Source organism: Macaca mulatta, chromosome 2, assembly GCF_049350105.2.
Source record: "Macaca mulatta isolate MMU2019108-1 chromosome 2, T2T-MMU8v2.0, whole genome shotgun sequence".
NCBI lineage: Eukaryota > Metazoa > Chordata > Mammalia > Primates > Cercopithecidae > Macaca > Macaca mulatta.
This window is the reverse complement of record NC_133407.1, coordinates 10,954,409-10,974,706: the sequence shown is the minus strand read 5'-3', so window position 1 is coordinate 10,974,706 and position 20,298 is coordinate 10,954,409. Positions and strand designations below refer to the sequence as shown.

Here is a 20,298-nt window from a genome sequence, read left to right as displayed (position 1 = left end):
GCTGCAGTGAGCCATGATTGTGCCACTGCACTCTAGCCTGGACAACACAAGGAGACCCTGTCTCAAAAAAAAAATTTTTTTTTTACACGAGATTTAGAAGGTGAAAGTGAGACAGCAACCTGTACGATGTAGGATTCCAGGAAGCACTGCAATTTGCACATGTTGCCATTGATCTGCTGGCTCACCTTAGTGACCTGGAGCAGCAGCTGGGTCCATAGCTGCTCCAGCTCCCACCATATCCCTTTCTTTTTCTTCTCTGACTCCTGGGACAAGCATGTACACAGATCTTTGCCCAAGAATACCAGCTGTTTTTACAAGTCTCTCAAGTGGTTGAGGTTGGAGACAGTGAGAGACAGATAAGGATTCAGGTTAATTCTTTTTTTTTTTTCTTTTTTCTTTTGGGACGGAGTCTCACTCAGTCGCCCAGGCTGGAGTGCAGTGGCGCAATCTCGGCTCACTGCAAGCTCCACCTCCCGGGTTCACACCATTCTCCTGTCTCAGCCTCCCAAGTAGCTGGGACCACAGGTGCCCGCCACCGCGCCCGGCTAATTTTTTGTATTTTTAGTAGAGATGGGGTTTCACCGTGTTAGACAGGATGGTCTCGATCTCCTGATCTCGTGATATGCCCTCCTTGACCTCCCAAAGTGCTGGGATTACAGGTGTGAGCCACGGTGCCTGGTGGATTCCTATTAATTCTTATGAAATCTACTTAACACAGTTCCCAGGTTTCTCTTGTTCATCTCATTTTACAGTCAGCTTTTCTTCTCAACTTTTATCACTGTTGACTACAGTGACTTCAGGCAAACCACCAAAGCAGTCTCCTATAAACTTTTATCACCAGCCCCCCACAACTGTGTAAGGTTTAATCTCTGTTTAAAAGTCCTGTATTCCATATCACTGATAGTGATTCTACAATCCTGATCAAATTCCAGTTGATACAGAAATTGGTACCAAAGTTTGTTCCATGGGAACAGGACCTTAAAGACAGATTCTCTGAATTGGTTCTGGGCTATCTAATTAACAGAATTCATTATACTTATAGGCATTAATAAGTCTGTGGTAAAGGGGATATTTGTAGCCCATGACATAAAATTTACCTGAATTACCACCTGTAGGTGCCAATAATCAAGAACTTATAGAAAGCAAGGCTTTGGATGGCCAAGTACTTGCTACCAAGAACATTTTCATGAAAATAAGGAGGATACTGGAAATAATGGTATTGGACAACCTGAGAAAAAAATATGAGCTCACGGATTTAATTTCCCAGCTCAATGTGTAGGTAAGTGACCAGAAAGCATCTATTGTTACTCGAAAAGTGACTTTTATTTCCTTAGCTACAAGGCTAAGATTTCTTAAAACTAAAACCAAAATTCAATTCTAAAAATGAAAAAATTATATGCAAATTGAATTAATATCATGAAAGGGTCTTTTAGGCTCAATGTGTTGTTTAGAGAGGAGTAGGATATTGAAGACTGGTGGATGTGGATATGTGATCAGATTCTGGTGAAGCTAGGAAACTTGAACCCCTAAATTCTGCCAAGTCTCCTTTTACCCTTGTCCAAAGAAGTTAGTCTCCCTTTTCTTGAAGAAATTTTAATACTCCACTAAAACAGTGGCCTTAAAAGGGCTGCTGATCCTTTCTCCTTAGGATGTATCCCCACCATCTCCTTTGTTTCTGGAGCTATCATAGAATCAAATCCCAACAGTTCCCAGGCAGTAAGGTATAGGAGTGACCTTGAGAAAGTACCACCAAAAAAATTTTACAATTTTGCTAAAAAGTGTTGAAAAAAAGACTGAGAGATTTGTATGAGAATGGATACTAAGAATGAAAGAAATATAATGTTAGATTAGACTAAACTGGTTAATATGGGCATATTAAGGAGATATTCTTGGTTATATGTACTATTAGCTCTGGTGGCTAGAAGTGGCTCTCAGAGTTTTCTTGCTTAGTTGATTGGAACCTAAACCCTAAAGTGGCCTACACTAAATAAAGTTAAAGTAATGTTTTATTGGTTTATGACAGAGGAAATTATCCTGGATTGAGGAGCTTGGAATACTGGAGTGGCTTTATCACATAACACTTGCTCATTCACCTCCTACCTATGACCTGTGAGAGGGACCAGCAACACTCTTCTACCAAGGCTGTGAATGGGAAAACGCCCCCAGAGCTCTGTGAAGCCTCATGAAGTCTGTCCTCTGTAGGCCGGAAACAGCAGTAAAAGTTGCTGTCATTAAAATGAACTCTGTGAATTCCTGGGAGTCCACTTTATTTTCAGATCCTGGGGCATCAGAGGCCAATAATGGTGCTTAAAGCCAGAGATGAGGTGAGTGTGCTTTACCACAACAAGCAGTAGAAGTAAAGTAGAAGTCAAAATGATTTGACCAACAGAGATCTTCAGTATTGTTTAATTGATCCTGGTTTTCCCTGAAACTGAAGTCAATGGGCATTATATATTTTATATATTATATATATATTTATATACTATATATATATTTATATACATTATATATAATATATTTATCTATATTATATAATATATTTTATATTTTGTATATATTTTACATATATTATATAATATATTTTACATATGTTATATATAATATATTTTACATATGTTATATATAATATATTTTACATATGTTATATATAATATATTTTACATATGTTATATATAATATATTTTACATATGTTATATATAATATATTTTACATATGTTATATTTTACATATATTATATTACATATATTATATATTATATATTACATATATATAAAATATATTTTACATATATTATATGTATATATATTTCTTTAAAAAAACTCTCTAAGTCTAGTGGATATCAAGGTGACTTGAATTGCCACAATAAAAAGCTATAACACTTCAACCAGTTCCAATATTTGAGCCAGTTCACAGACCAGAGCTCCTTGAATGAAGAGAAGGCTGATCTACTTGAGGAAGAACCCTGCTAAACAGCCAAAAATGTATACTTTTAACCTCCCCAAAGAGATTTGCATGCATTGATCAGGGTAACTGTATATTAAGAAAGAAGAAATTGCCAGGGTTTGGGGGCAATTATTGGATATTAGCTCCAAACTCATGCTAATTCTTACAAAATCAAAACTCCACTGTTGTCCACAAGTCAGTGTAGGAGCTTATGGATATCAGGTGATAATAAACTTTTAGTTCAGATTCATCTCCCAATAAGCACAATGTGTCCCTGTACCCACTTTGGGGATCTTCCCAAGGTCTAAAACGCAGAGTTGAAATAGAAAATCTCCCCAACTGACAGAATTCCCAAAATGACTCCCTGATCCACAGAAAGGAGCCATTGTTGTAGAAAAGGCAGATGGAAGCCAAAAGAACTGCCTCAACCTATCAAATAGCAAACCAAAAACAATACCACATCTCAAGAGGGACTGCAGAGGTTTGTGTCACCATCAAAGACTTAAAAAATACAGAGCTAGTAATTCCTGTAGCATTTCCACACAAGTCACCTATATTTGATTTGTGCAGAAGACAGATGGATGTTGAAAAATGGCAGTGAGGTGTCATAAAACTATTAAAATAGTAACTCCAACTGCAACTGTTGCTCCAGAACAGCACATTCCCTGGCACGTGGTATATAGCTGTTGATCTGGAGAATGTATTTTCCTCTCTATACTTGTTGATAAGATCAACAGAAATAGTTTTCTTTTAGTTGGCCAGGATAGGAATATACTTTCATGATCCTAGCTGGGGGTACATCAACTCTCAAACTCTATGTTATTACATAATCCACTCAGAACAGTCACCTCTACATTTCACAGGACATTGTGCCTGTTCATTACATGGATATCACTGGAGACTGGAACAGATGAGCAAAATAGAGCAACATCTCTAAACATCTTGGTAAGACACATGCATGCTACAAGGTGCCAAATGAATTCCAGAAAACTTCAAGGGCCTTCAACTTCACTGAAATATCTAGGGATCTAGTGGTCTGGGTCATATTGAGATTTTTTTTTTTTTACTGTTATTTTAGGTTCAGGAGTATACTGCAGGTTTGTTTTATAGGTAAATTTTGTGTCACAGGGGTTTGGTGTACAGATTATTTTGTCACTGAAATAGTAAAGATAGTACCCTATAGATAGTTTTTTATTCTTCTCCCTCCTGTCACCGTTTACCCTCAAGTAGGCTCCAGTGCCTACTATTCCTCCTTTGTATCCATATGTTCCTAATCTTTAACTCCTACCTGTAACTGACAACATGTGGTATTTGGTTCTCTGTTCCTGTGTTAGTTTGCTTGAAATTATGGCCTCCAGATCTATTCATGTTGCTGCAAAAGACATGATCTCATTCTTTTTTATAGCTGTGTAATATTCCATGGTGTATATGCACCACATTTTCTTTATTCAGTCTGTCATTGATGGGTATTTAGGTTGATTCCATGTCTTTGCTATTGCAAATAGTGCTGCAGTGAATATACACGTGTATGTGTCTTCATGGTGGAATGATTAATATTCTTACCAAGATGAAGTAAGATGCACCTATTCTCGCCTCCTAATGAAAAGAGACAAAATAGCTAGTGGGATTCTAGGATGGAAGCAGTATATACCTTTTTTGGACATACAACTGAGGCCCATTACTAAGTAATCTGAAAATCTCCCAGGTTTTAGAAAGACTTAGAAGAAAATAAGTATTTCAAATAGATCTGGGCTTCAGTATAAGCAGCTCTACCATTTTGACCATAATTCCCAAAAGAGCCATCCTGTTTGGATTGCATGTGGCACATAGGAGGGCTTTAGGGAAGATTTGGCTAGCTCCTGTAGGTGATTCATGATGAATCATGTTTTGGAATTAAGCTATTCTATCCTGTAGAGATAACCATGCTCCTTTAAAAACAAAACCAAAAACCCACAGCTTCTGGCTTCTTCCTAGACCCTAGTAGAGATTGAATGCTTGACCGGAGTCTACCAAGTTACACTGCAGTCTGAGTTTCCAGGAATTGAGTACTGACTGATCCACCAGCCCATAAGCTTAGGTGCATGCAGCAGCATTTCATTAACAAATGAGAATGATATGTACGATTTAAGGCTCATACACATCTTGAAGGTGCAAGTAAGCATAAGCCAGTGGTCCCAGGTACCCACAGTCTCTACACCTACTACACTGCTTCTTCTATGGGTAGATAACCCACATCCACCACCTCATGAAGGGATTCCTTATAACTACTTGATTAAGAACAAAAGTTAGGACTGATTTATAGATGGTTCTTCACAACAAGATAGCACCCACCGAAAGTGAACAACTATAGCACTGTAGCCCCGCTCTGGGGCCGCATTAATAGAAGGGAACCTCTTCTACTCTAGAAGGATGAAGCAGTTCCATTTTGGAGGGTATTAATTAGCTGTCACTTGTAATATTGCATATTGTTTTGGATATCGCCCTTTAAGAAATATAGATTAATTTAAACAGTTCTTGGACAGAGCGTCCAAAGTGGTGAGGAGAATTTGAAATTAGGCTATGCAAGAAATGTTAAAGTAACTGAAGGAATTTAGTCTGGAGAAGAAAGCACTCAGGTAAGGGAAATAATAATTGTCCACATGTTTTTAAGGGTTAATTCTTCAAAAAAGCCGGTCTTAATTTTAAACTTTTCCATGTAAGCTATCGGCGACTTCGGGCAAGTGGTTTAAATACCTTGAACATCAGTTTCTATATCTATAAAAATGGAGTTATAAATTACTATTCTATCGTCTAACTTATGAATTATAAAATGTGTGAAGTTCCAGTGAGATTGTAGACCACTTTAATAAATTGGAAAATATTTTTAAAATTGTAAGTGGTTCTTTCCTTTATTATCAAAGGCATTTGTAAAGAAGCTAGTATATGCCAGTCACATACTAGAGTTTTCAAAAGATAAAAAGTCTAGTAAAGCCTAGCCTTTTCTTCCTCAGAACTTTCATGTTGAAACGTTGGGATAAACATCAATATATAAGTCGCTATAAATATGTAAACAAAAACATAACCATAGAAACACGCATGTACATGTGTACACACAACACTAGTAACACAAGATAGTACTAGGTGCATGTGAATAAGAAAAATTCGGTTAAAAGTAAAGGAAAATCTTACCCAAATGACTTTTAAAAAATAAAGAGAACTTATTGGATCATACATACCAAAAAATATAATGGTGAGGTATTTTTCAAAATTAAGGTTAATATTGTACTTTAATAAGTACACAAAATACCCAATTTTATTATATCTGTCCACTCTGCCTTCTACAACACAGGCTTTCAAACTGCAGAGAAAATCTTAATATGATTGACAGAAGCTCTCAGGACTACCTCTTCATCCACAATCAGAACTGTCAGATGTCCCAGTAGTGCCCAGAGAAGTTTATGGTCATGTGACTATAGGTGAACCAATCCCTTTGTCTAGGGGATGATATATTCTAAATGGCTTAATCCATTCTAATATCATTCCTGAACTGGAAATGGAGTCAATTTCAACCACACTGCTGAGAATACACAGAGGGGTGGGTTACTCAAAGTGTGTATTAGAAAAGAAGAACTGGGAAGAGAAAGAGGAAGAAGGAGAGGAGAATGAAGACGGAAGGCAGCAGCAACAACTTCAGAAATCAGTTTGCTGCGATGAAAACAAGTAACCCAAAAGTAACTGTTTGGTAATTCCGATGAGAGAAGGAGCCTGATTACTGAGGAATTCCAGGAGACTTTGCAAAGACTGCAGAACTTGATTAGGGGTCTTACACATGAGTCCGTCCTGCTAGTCCATGTATAATTATAACAAACAAAATGTATAACAAACAAAAATGATGATGAAGAAGGGAGTGGTGAGAAGTTTAGTAAAATCGTTGCTTTTCATCCTTGTTTGGGGTGATGAGTAAATGTACGTGGAAAAGTGAGAGGAAAATTACGTCCTACTGAATGTAGAATTTACTACATATAGTACAGAATATACTACTATATGTAGTATAGAATATACTACATATAGAATTTTAACTCTCATGATGTGCATTTTGTAGCTGAACAAATTGATACCCAAGGACAGCAGTTTTAGGGCAGTTTAATATTTTCCTTCATAAAGTGTGTCATCTGACCTTAATGCAGCATTGGAAATAAAAATGTACTTTCAGGTTTTTATACGGGAAAGATAGAATTAAGCAGCAATTAACTAGAAATGCATTATCCTTCTTAACTATTTGAACTTTACCTTAAATGTCTGAATTTCTTTGAAATACTATTTATATTAATAGTACTATTTAATATCTGGATAACAACTTCATCATCCTAATGTACCATATTCTAAAAACATATGAAGCTAATAGAAATAAAACGACAATTTCTGTGACCTAGAATATTTATATGAGACCCTTTACTACTTATGTGACCTAGAATATTCATGTGAGACCCTGAGAGGTATATCAACTTCAATGACATAAATGCTTATTACATAAAAGTTAACCTCATTTATAAATCTCAAAAAAGAAATACTCAGGTCTCCAGATTTCAGCTCAGGCCAACTTTTTACAGGTACACCTACAAGGTCAGAGGGTGGAAGACATGGCTACTACCCAGTCATGACGGAGGCAGATATCATGGCCTGTGCAGTAAAGACTGTGACCAGTCAATTCGTAGTTGCTTAAGGCTAAATGTGCCCACATCCTGAGTTGTACTAAAACCTGTGTATGAGGAATTTAATGACAAAAGGAGTGCTTAAAACATGAGGTCACTGATTTTATTTTTTGTGTGTCTATCCATTTATTCATTTAGTAAAGTTAAAGCGATGACATTGAATATATGAGAAGAAAGGTTACAAATAATTCCTTGGAAATAATGCCCCTAGTAAAGTCACAAAATGAAATCCCAATCCCAGAGCCTAAATCACTTTCTCCTCTAACAATAATAGAGTAGTAATACCCATTTGGATTATAAATTGAAGAGCTAAGTTAGATGGCCTAGAGCTGATCTATTCTTAATTTGCCCAGCAAGTTACAATTTTCCTTTAACTCTGCTCTTTTCCCTAAGATACAGTAGGAAGAGCACTGGATTGGAAATCAGATGACCTGGTTTCATCTCTACCTTTAAGCAGCTGGGGACACCTTTGGCAAGTTACTTAATCTCTTTGATTCTCCATTTCTTCATATGCAAGAGAAATATTAACTCATTTCAAGCTAATGTGGATTATGTTATCAAAGTGTATACTACATCATTATACCTATAACTTATTCATTTCATGCAGAATAAAACCATTTAGACTTCTAAAACATAATTAAAAACCAATAAGAAAAAAATAGTTTAGCGAGAGAGACACAGAAAGAGAGAGGAGTCATTGACAGCTTTTCCCAGCTCCTACAGAAGTCATTTCCTAGCACTCTGTACAAACTTCCATTATAACATTGGTTATTTTTTATGAATGTATGTTACCTATTCGATTCAGCTTCCTGAAAGCAGGGTCCTTGACATGTAAACTTTGTTTCCCAGTTTCCAGCACATCCTTGACATTGAGGCACATTTTAGGTAATAAAAAGAAGAACCCCTGGAATTGAAGCATTCATTCTCATTTACTAAAGAGCCAGGGGTGTGGTCATCAAAGTGTCTCCTTAGTTTTGTGGTTGTGAACCATGACTGATTTGAAGACTACCTCTCAAGGCACACTACTATTTCTTCATTTTAAAAATTTTCTATTTTCTGGGACAGCCACTTCTTTTCCACACCAGGACAGAAGCATCCTTTATTTCTTGGGTCTAATCTAGTGAAAGACAGTCCCTTGAGTTTCTTTTCTTCCTATTCAATGCCTTTACCACTTCTTCCTAATGTACACGTTATTTTGTACCAATTGTCTTGTTCCCTTTCAGAAGACAACAAACTGTTTAGTGGAGGGTAAGGAAGCTCCAGGAACAAAATTAGTATTCACATCAGACTAATAAAACATACCAATCATCTAGAATGGTAGATTCCTTGTGGGACAGTGTAGTGGAATAATCAAAATAACCCTGAGATAGGAGAGGGAGAGTCTAGCTTTGTTCAAACTCTGTGGCAACTTACTGTTTTCTTAGAAACCTTAATCTCTCCAAGTCATCTTGCAGTAACATAAGTGGTGAGGACAATATCATTTCTGAGACTCCTTTCATATTGGATACTTAGAATTAAAGGTATACTTTGTGTCACTATAAAACTGAGTTGTCAATATGTTGAGAATAGTTTCAGTAAAGGCCAAGAAAAGTGGCCATGTATTAGGGTCAAAAATGGATCTACATGATCTTGAAATAAACAAATGTGAGAAAAAGGTTAGTGAATCTAATTTTCTATAACTGTGAGCCCCATAGTTGATGGACAGTTAAGCAGCCCTGCCAAGGGTTTTGTACCATGGTAAAGGAAAATTAAATGGGTTGAAGCTTCCAAAATGACTGAGTCTGCTAACCACATGCTTTAGTGGTTATTAAAATCATAACTATGTGCTATTTCTGTCATCACACTAGCATGACAGAAAATGGCCACTAATGTCATTTTCCTATGCCAACTAAAGCAATAAGAATGTTGCCTCCTCATAAATAGAGATTTATTTCACTAGACACTGTAAGTTCATAGATCATTCACTCACTTTTTCAATGACCACTGAGACACTATTATACATAAGACACTGTATGAGATTCTGAGTGGACCATAGATATGAATCAGACACATATCTATTCGAAGGAAGTTCACACACAAACACCCACTCACTCTTCTGCATACATTCATGCAACTATCACGAATGGTTCAAAGTGATAAATAAGCGCCATGAAAGAGACACAGACTAAGACACAGATTAGAGAAGGCAGGTATTCCACTTGAGGGTATAAAAGAAGAATTTTATGGGCAAGAAGTATGTAATATGGACCTTCAAGACTAGATTAGGTTTATCCTGTGGAAACAGCAGGAAATAGCAAAGGCAAAGAAAAAGAGGCTGGGAAGCATACCACATATGAGAAAAAAAGTTGACATCAGTTGTAACATCTAACATTTATTTACTGTTCAGCGTGTACTAAGAATTTTAAATACATGGTCTCAGTGAATCGTCATAAATGCAAGGGATTAGTTCTGCTGTGTGCCTAGTTTCGGGTGGGAAAAGTAAGGTCCAGCAGTAAAGAACACCTAGCCCAATTTTTTCCATTAAAAGAAATACCAGGCTGCTCAGGATGGCTGAAGCACATGGTTGTGGCAGGCAAGAAGGAAAATATATAGATGATTCACTGTGGCTAGGTAATAAACAGGCTAGAATGCTAGACTCTTTCAGTGAATCAGACTTAAAAGGAACTCAAATGAACTAAATAGGAAGTAAAAAGCAAGATCCTCTGTATATGTAAAATAAAACAAAGCAGAACAAAGCTATACTCTACATATTACTTAAAACAGCCCAAAATCAGCCCTCCTTGAGCACCCTTGTCAATGTCAAAGCACAAAATAGCAGTTGGCAGCCACATCTAAAAGAGATGTGAGTGCCTTTTCTAATACGACCCTCTGCTTACAGAAGTGGGCAAACTGAGGCTGAAAGATAGTTGATTATGTTCAGATGTTTTACTCAATTTAAGCTTTAAAAATATGTATGTATGTGAGCATATGACTACATAATTCTTGCCAATTATTCTTTCTTTCTTTCTTTCTTTCTTTCTTTCTTTCTTTCTTTCTTTCTTTCTTTCTTTCTTTCTTTCTTTCTTTCTTCTTTCTTCTTTCTTTCTTTCTTTCTTTCTTTCTTTCTTTCTTTCTTTCTTTCTTTCTTTCTTTCTCTCTTTCTCTCTTTCTCTCTTTCTCTCTTTCTCTCTTTCTCTCTTTTTTTTTTTTTTGATGGAGTCTCACTCTGTCACCCAGGCTGGAGTGCAGTGGTGCTATCTCAGCTCACTGCAACCTCTGCCTCCCAGGTTCATGCCATTCTCCTGCCTCGGCCTCCCAAGTAGTTGAGACTACAGGTACCCGCCACCACACCTGGCTAATTTTTTGTATTTTTTTTAGTAGAGAGGGGGTTTCACCTTGTTAACTAGGATGGTCTCGATCTCCTGACCTCGTGATGCCCCCACCTCAGCCTCCCAAGCCAATTATTTTCGTACTACTATTGAGAACTGACAACAAAGATGGTACTAAAAACTCGAAATCCCCTGACACTCATACACGGCCCAGAAAATCATTAAGTTGTGTTCTCATCTGTGCTTTAATTATAATATGATGCTATTACTCCACTGAGGTTTTTTTGGTAGCCAGATGTACATAAGGCATTTAGCACAGACAGATCCCATAAGTGGACATGCATTAATCCCCACACCTAAATGTCTTGTAAATAAAAGATATACCAGAGCATCAAAGGATGTTCTGTTTTCACAGAGATTAGTAAAGTGGCTTGGTTTTTTTTCTTTTGTTTGATCAGCTGTTCAGAAATTAACTTCCTCTAAGCCAGCCACATTCAAATGTGTATTATCTAACACAAATATTTTCTATAAAATATTAAGCTCTTCTTAAATGTTTTTATGATACGACCAGTTAGTTTATACTACAAGGATTTATATTGAGCCTAGATATTTATGTTTGGTTTTTATTCCAGTAGCTACGCAGAAATGCAGTTGATAGCTAAAACACACATCTCCCAAAGGATATCTCTTTAGGTCTCTGTAAATTAAATTAGCAATGTTTCCATTTCTGTCTTGAGTGGTCCCATTTAGCATGTTGTTATAAGACTACCACCTTTACTGAGAATTTAAGAATAATTTTTGTGTTTTTATTTGACTCCCATATTGATAAAATTAAGAGAATACCAGAGATGTCTCCTTCAGCTATTTCATAATTATGGTTTTGAGCTCCAATACCAGCAATATGGATAGCATTCAGTGAGGTAAACCAATGTGCATTTCTTGCAACCTATGGTACTTCCAGAAGGAATCTTACAATAAAAGCAATATTTCTCCCCGAGAAAAAAATATCTTAAAAGCTTGCTTTTAAAACAGTCATTTAGCACTGTTCAATTAGAGAGGATTGTCAAAGAAGATACAGAAGCAATGGTATTTCTCTAGATAAGTGTTTACAAACTAGAAACAAATTCAGAACCTCATTTTAGCTATTTAAGCCAGACTTTTTCTCAACCACTAAAAGACTTTTTCCCTTCCATCTTTTCATATGTTATGTATTTTACATATCAACCTGGTAGATAGTTGGATTTTTCAGCCTAACTATTCACACACATTCATTTCAATAGTCAAACATATAATTTAGGTGTATTTAATATGTAATTAATGTTTGTGTCAGCCCCTCCCAGTAATTATCATTGAATTAAAGTTTGAATGCATAGAGTTATGTGAAACTATTTAGGTTTAAAATGACTCATGTTATAATAGTTATCATTTAAAACGTAAACTTTATTGCCACTGAGAATTTTAAATAGATGTTTGTGAACATTGACGTGCCTATCTCAAATAACTTTACTGAAACCACCACTCAAGCTTATTATGTATTATTGAACAGAAAGATTTACTCAATAAAAATCAAATTCACATTTTTCATAATTTCACCATAATTTTATTTTATATTTACAGTCTTCAATTTCTAATGCAAGGGTCTCGCTGAGGATTTGGAGGATTAGGGAAGAGAGATGGGGTTTAGGGGTGAGGGATCAGAGGTCTGGTATGGACTTTACTAATTAAGAAAGCTAACAGGATGTGAAAGTCTTCCAGAAGAAATTCTTGCAGCCAGCTTTGCGTTCTCGGGGTGCCATAGCTGGGTTTGAGTTAGCAGATCTCTGCAACTCAAGCCTCATTTCATCCTGCTCAGCAGCCTGGGACAGATCTTCGGGTTCCAGGGCATCATTCTCCGTCTGGTTGGGTTCAGAGAGCAGCTCTGCCAAGAAGTACTTGGCCAGTTCCTGTATATGGCAGAAGGGATAGAAAAAGAGAGAAAGAGAAGGAGGGAGGACAATGGAAAAAAATTGAAAAGCCTAAATTAAAGAACAGATTTGGTCACACACAAAATCCAGTTTTTACAGCTGCGCATTTTTTGTCACATTTAAAATCAATCCAGGATATAAAAATAAGGGTAATTGCTATAATTACCAAGTTACACAAAAAGACTTTAAGAGCTCAAATGTTTCTGCAATCTTTCTGTCCCTGTAGGCTTAAAACACGCACACACACGCGCGCGCGCACACACACACACACATTAAGACCATTCTGGTAAGATAAAGTGTGTGCCAACAATTTAATTCAATTTTCATATCACGAGCTACAAAGTAGAATTGTTTTACCATTTTACCAAGTAAACTGCAAGGGAACGAGACTTCTCACAATCTCGAACATACTGCGTTTGGTCTTTAGAGTGCCCCTTTGCCCTAGTCCCGACGTTTAGAAGTGAGATACGCGAAGAGGTAGCAGCTTCCGAGGTCTGCGTTTCAGCACCTGGGTCAGCGCTTCCCAGGGTCAGCACCAGGGATAGACGCCATCATCGCTTCGTGCCCAGACAACTACCCAGGTTTTGGAATTTTCTTGAATACCAAGTAAGAACTCACCTGAACTGTGCCCGACTCCGCTTATCATGGGGAAAAAAGAGTTAGAAGGGGATTTTAGCCTTTGAAAGTTTTCTCAAGAGCTTTGGGAGATGAGGGACCCAGAAAAGCACCGAAACTCTTTAGAAGGACTGAGCATCCCTTACGTCCAAACCAATGGGGCAGGAGCAAGGGTAAGGGAGGGCTGGAGAATCCGGGAGACGTCGAGGGAGTCTCCTTACCTGCTTCCCCGCGGCAGCAGCCAGGGACTTCTGCAGAAACTGACGGAGTCTGGGGTCCGAGGGAGCGCCGGTGACACCGCCCAGGGCCAGGACGATGGACAGCGCAGCCAGCGCGCACTGGAGGCGGCAGGACAGCATCTCGGCGGCGCCGGGAAAGCTGAGCTGAAGAGTGGCTGGTCAAACTCTAGGCGCGGATCAGCAGGCAGCAGCGATGGCTCCGAACCTCGCGACTCCTAAAGCGGCTTGTGTGCTCTCAACCGTCTCCCTCGGTTTTAAACTCTCTCTCTGACGTCAGGCTAGGAGGCGCCCCCAGATCTCACCAGCCCTTTTACGCACCATTAGTCTCGCAAAATCAATCACAGAAGACAGGGGAGGCGACAAGATCTAAAGAGTCTTACTTAAAAAAAAAAAAATACTGCACACGCACAGGGACTCACAATTCCACAAGCCCCACGATTTATACAATCTTTTATTTTCACTCAGTGCTATGAGCATACACATTCCATAATTTCACTCCCACACATGCACACTCAATTACACACAAACAGAGGCTCAAACACTCAGCCCTTAAAGAGCAAATACACTATCACCCTTAAATGCACATAAATGTACCCAGACAACTCCATCTGTCATCATACTCAAACATTTTAGGAAGGCCCGACAAATGCAAAAGGACATGTGTATGGCAGGTAGAGATCAGAATCATTCCTCTAATAACAGATCTGGGAATGAAATATGGACAGTAAAAGGACTGCGCCCTCTTTATTTCCTCCATTATCTCATCAAAAGTCTTGAAGATGTAACAGGGCTCTGAAAGAACGTCACTCTTCTCTAAAATGGGGGAGAAGGTACCTCTGGCTCACTCTCCCTCCCTGATTCTCAGCAACTGAGACTTCTGATCTACCTGCCTTTCTATTGTGTCCATATGTATGTATGAGTATGTGTATATGTATGGGAGGGAGAGAGACAGGGAGATTGAAATTGACTTCATTTTGGTGCTGAGAAATTTAGAACTGGAAGGCAATCTAAGAAATTATCCAATAAACCTCAGAATTTGAATCCGTAAGGCCGAGTAATGGTCAGTAAATTGTTCTCATTCACATACTGCATACTTTGAGCAAAACCAGACCTCCACATTCCAAAGCCAGAGTTTCTTCTACCAAGCTCTGAGTTTTCTAACAGATTCCTGGCCAGTAGGCGTAGTTTTATGTCAGGAAGCCCCAGTTTAGACATATAAAGTCTAGGAACTCCCAAAACATATATGACCACTATTGTGTATCTATAGTGGGAAAGGATCAAAAGATTCTTAAATTCAGCTCTGCCTGATCTCCTAGACACAAAGAAAGTTTAAGAAAACCTGTCCTTGAATTCTGATTGAACTCTGGTTAAATGTTTGCTGTTCAGGCCAGAGTTCTGACTGCTTTTATCTAAATAGTTCCTTACTGAGGAAGGACCAACTAATTTCCTAGCATGGACGAGATGATCCCTGCAGGATCTTTAAGAGCTGATATCTTATGAGCTTCAAAAAAGCCAATATTAGCTAAAAAGATATGCTGCATCTCCGGAAACCATGCGAAGCTCACATTATGTATTAAAATGTTCTCAGTACTTAGACCTGAACCACAGTGTTGAGAGGCAGAAGGCAGAAAGGTTTGGGAAGTATCCTGAATGCTTGAATAATTGTCACTATTTCCTTTTGTGCCTGTAATCCAAGGCAAAGAGGAAATGCACAGCAAGAAGTGTTAAAGCTTCCAGGTCTTGACAAGACTAAGCGCAAAGTGGGGCATTAAAAAGTCATTCACATGTGTCAGAATAGTCTAAGAGATCAACGAATCCGGAGCTGTGGAACCCAGCCCTAGGAAATACATGTTATTTTCTCTAAATCTTGCAACTCTCTCTGGCCCCTGACTAAGGACTCAGAGTTTAATTCTATCAGTGTGACTGTCCCTCCGTACCTCCAAATGATCTCATATCTCCTGTATCCAGGATGTGGTCTTTGGCATTCCCACTGAGTAGGAAAGGAGGATTTTTCTAAAGCAGGAGGCAGTCGAAAAACAAATAGCAGCTCCCCATCTTCCCCTGTGCTCTAGGATCTCTTCTCTCTCCTTCCCCGGATGCTTGCTCCCCTCCTTCCCCATCCCTGTCCTCTCCCTCTACACTTTCTCCTCCTTCTTCTTCCTCCTTTTCCTTAACCTTTCTGCAAATTTATCTTTCAGAATTTTGCTCATTCAATCCTTCTTTTGTCTCCTTTCTTGACTCTGTATCCTCATTCCTTTGTTTTTCTTGCCCTTCTCAATCATTTTCTGAGTTTGGTCTGGTTCAGGTCGGCTCTTTCCCTGCCTTCTCTCCCTGCTTAGCCAGGGCCTATCCCAGTCTCTGCCTCAAGACATGTCTCCTTCTCCTGTCTCTCTTCTTCTCTTTCTTCTTCCCTCTTCAGCTGCTTCTCACCAAAAACAAACAAACAAAACACTTCATGATCTCTATCTGTTTAACTACCTACTTATGAATAGTAAACGGTTGCTTCCCTCCACCCTGCTGAAGAGCTGAGGCTGTAAATGAGATGACTTATGGGTTTTGCTTTTATTGTTTTTACTTCCTGGAGAATTATGAGTCTAAGAACCACTTATTAGAGAAGCCAGGACAAAAAGGAACACAAATTCTCCCTTGAGCCCTCCATGGTGAGTTATAGCTTAAAGGTTGGTTTAGCATAAAGCACTTCAAACTTTCCCAACCGGAGCCTTCTGCAAGCAACCCCCAGGGCATCTCTCCCAAGTCTCAAAGCTGGAAGGGAAAAGTGGTTTGTGGTTGTATTGGGGACCCTATTTCCCAGACCAACCGAGCTCACTACGAATCCTTACCCAGTCCTCTGTGGCTCACAAAGCACTTTCTCATCCAATACTTCAAGGCATGCTATTCCCACCTCACAGAGGAGGAAACTGAGGTACTTAGACCTTCAGTGCCTTACACGAGGGCACACAGGCAGGAAGTGGCATGGTCACAGGGAGAATGTTACTTCACTTGATAATGCTTCATGCTTCCCTGACTCAGAGATGCCAGAGATTCCTGGCTGAGCAGTCTGCAGCCGGGATACATGCACCTCTAGAAGGCATCCAAGCCTCTTTCATGTGCAGTTTTTTCTGGACAGGATATGATTTCCCACCTCCCTTGTGGAATGTACATTTTGGCGTGACTACCTGCCAGTATAAGGAGTAGAAACTTATTTTAATACAAAGCAACATAATCTGTGACTAGACATAGACATTCAATGTTAAGCAATGTAAGGAAGGAGAAAGTGCCTGTAGTGGATGTTGAGAGACCTGGGCTCTAGTCTGGTTCTGCCACAACCAACCATGGGACATCCTCTCTGGGCCTTGGTTCTTTATTTGCAAAACAAAACTTGGCAGGTCATCTTTGTGGTTCCCTCCAGCTCTGATAATTAATGAGTATAAATTTGAGGAAATAAAAAGGCAAACTAGAATGTACTATTATTGTTAAGATGTTATCATTTTCTCAAGATGAGAATTTTATATTGGAAGAGAACCTGGTTTTTATGTAATACCAGAAAGGAGGTTGGGTGCAGAGGGCATTTCCCAGGCCTATTAGAAGATGTATTCTTGAGTCTTGTTTCTGCTACTGACCTGCCCTTCTCACTCTGGACCTCAATTTCTCCATCCATAAAATTGATTCACTCAACCTCTTTCTACAGCTAATTCCTGAGAAGCTTTGCTAGACTGACGCCGATGATACAGCAGTGAACTGGATAGGCGTAGTCCTCCTGAGAAAGACAAAGAATAAACATATTAATCCAGGTATGTTCAAATATGTTAGGGTTAAAGCAAAGTATAGAGCATAATGGTAGGGGGAAGATGCTTCTGAGGAGGAGCTCTTTGAACAGAGCTGTTTGAGGCAAGGGAGCTAGCCATGCAAATATCTGGATAAAGATATCTCCAACTCAGGTGGAATCAGTGCAAAGACCCGAGTGCAAAGACAATCAGTGCAAAGACCTGAGGCAGAAGTATGCTTGGTAAATGCAAACAGCAGCAACAAGGGAAAGACTCGAACAGAGTGGTTAAAGCAGAGAGGGTTAGGAGATGAGGTCAGCAAGGCAGGCCAGGACCAGATCACAGAGAGCCTTGAAGGCTGTGGCAGGGAAACCCTTCTGAGCAAGAAAACGGACCTGATTTGATTCTTTTAAAAATAATGCCTTCTGCTCAGTGGGGAATTAATTGTAGGAGCACAAGAGCTCAAGAAAGGAGATAACCTCAGAGTCTAAGAAGTGTTTAAGAGAGAAGAGGAGCCAGGGCAAAAGGAACACAGATTTTATTTGAAATGTCCCATGGCCAACTGTTTTTTTTTACTGGGAATCCTGTGCTCTAGACCTACTTCAGGTGACATAAGACGATGTTTGGGGCGAAGGTGGTAGCCATGAAGAAGATGAGGACTGGTTAGACTTAAAGTTCATTTTGAAGTATAGTAAGCAGGATACAATGATGGTTTATTTGGATGTTGAGTTAAGGAAATGAGAAGAACCATCAACAATGCCTAGAGAGTCATCCAGATGATCTCTCAAATGCCTTCAAGTTTCACAAATTCCAGAGAGGTCAGGAAGTGGGTTTATGCCAAAAACTTCTCCTGGACATGTTGCAAGTAGAAAACCATTTTATTTTCCAGACAGAAGACAGTGAGAAATAAAGTCAGTGAGGAGAAGCAACATGGAAGAGCATAAATAGTCATGGGTTGGGAGTCTGAGGCCCCAGGCTTAAGTACTCAGTTTGCATCTGCTTAAAATGGACCTGCTAATCTTCTCTTTTTCTCAAACAAGATTTGAGAACCAAATAAGACAATGTAAATGAAAATGCTTGGTAGCCCATAAAATGTCACAGGTTTTCTTATCGCTGCTCAGATGGAGGCAACCAGTCCTAAGCCGAAGGTGATTCCAATGAACCAGTCAATCACTTTGGGAGCTGGAGACTCTGCTGAGGCTCTGACCCAAGAAGCATGCAGACCTTTCTCAGTGGGAATGTGTCGGGTGTGATTTAAAGGTCTAGAAAGATCTCACAGAAATGCAGCAGACAGGTGCTGAAATCCTTCCATTAAAAAATACTCTCTTCTCCCTTACATGTACTTACCTAGGAGGTATAATACATTAAAACTTAGTAACTGTTAACATTTTAATGTGGATTCATTTGTTGAATTGTCTTCTAGATTTATAGCTGGCAAGTGGAAGGTTTGATTTAAGTAAAGCTGGGAGAAGGAGACCAATTTGGAGTAAGAAACCATGCAGCAGAAGACAGATTGCGTGAGATGAGCTGTTGGGAATAGCGGTAGGCTATGAGTATATAGACACTTCAAGGGTGCATGGATGAACATCGCATAGGGACCTTTTCTTCTAAGCAACCCCACCATCATGGAGCACAAGAATTAAAACTTGCAACCCTCCAAGGGCTTCCATTCAGCTGGAAAATTCCCAGCTCAAGCCCCTGGAACTGCTGATGGTAGAAGAGCCAGACCTCCCTGACAAATTGACTTTCACCACCTTCCACAAAGCCTAGGCCAAAGTGATTGCTTTAGGTAATAAAGGGCAAAGACCTGTAAGGTTACCTGTTCTTGGAGAGGGATGGGTGGTGACATCTCAGGCTCATTTCTTGCAGCAGTCTCCTATCCTGTCACTTTCCAGCTCAAAAGCTTTAAATGAGTCCCCAGTGCCAGTGTGTTCAAATGCACACACAGCAGCCTGACAGCTGTATTTCCTTTGTGACTTTCCCATGAGTCTCCCTCTTCATGGTTCCTTGTCTGCCAGCCCTCCTAATCCCTCTAAACACTCCTCTTCCCTGGACCCTCCCATCTCCATTTGCACATGCTGTTTCCTCTCCTGGAATATCTTTAACCCGTCTCTAACTAATAAGATAATGGAGCCTATTCTAAGATATTTCCAAGAGCTTCTCACTTAGAATCAATGGGGCCCACTCCTGTGTCCAAAAGTGTGCCTTTCATGCCCCTAGCAGAGACCCTCACATATTTCTGTTCCTTGGGAGTCTGTACGTCTCATCTAAAAGTGTCAAGGCGCTTGGGAGGCCAAGGCAGGTGGATCACTTGAGGTCAGGAGTTCGAGACCACCCTGGCTAACATGGTGAAACCCATCTCTACTAAAAATTTTAAAAATACAGAAAATCAGCCAGGCATTGTGGTGGGTGCCTATAATCCCAGCTACTTGGGAGACTGAGGCAGGAGAATCACTTGAACCCAGGAGCCAGAGGCTGCAGTGAGTCGAGATCATGCCACTGCACTCCAGCCCGGAAAACAGAGCAAAAACTCCATCTCAAAAAATAAAAAATAAAAATAAAAGTCTTGAGGCTCGCTGAGAGTAGAACCCTTGTCTCAACTGTCTTTATTTTCTCCTCGGTGACTATGAAAATGTTAAGCACAGAGTATTTGTTGAAAAATGATGGTTGAGTTGAAGACAAATTTCTCTGTCCTTATTTGTGGGTCTCTGTGGATTCTGTAAGTAGGACAAGCATAATGAACGGCAGCTAACTGAGGTCTGTATTACTTGAC

At 39.3% G+C, this 20,298-nt stretch overlaps 1 protein-coding gene and 1 long non-coding RNA gene across 2 annotated transcripts in view; one reads left to right on the top strand and one right to left on the bottom strand.

Annotated features, from left to right (window-relative positions):
* The window catches only part of LOC144338987 (uncharacterized), a 179,042-nt gene extending 159,146 nt beyond the window's left edge, over positions 1-19,896 (top strand). Inside the window, exons 3-6 of the long non-coding RNA XR_013413508.1 lie at positions 1,116-1,279; positions 2,024-2,324; positions 3,808-3,889; positions 17,450-19,896. This is a non-coding gene — a long non-coding RNA (uncharacterized LOC144338987). The remainder of the gene's footprint in view (positions 1-1,115; positions 1,280-2,023; positions 2,325-3,807; positions 3,890-17,449) is intronic.
* SST (somatostatin) lies at positions 12,507-14,009 on the bottom strand. Its single transcript, NM_001194239.1, is given in 2 exon segments — positions 12,507-12,886; positions 13,744-14,009. Coding segments are annotated over 2 exon segments (351 nt in total). The 5' UTR covers positions 13,882-14,009; the 3' UTR covers positions 12,507-12,673.
* Positions 19,897-20,298: the final 402 nt, after the last annotated feature.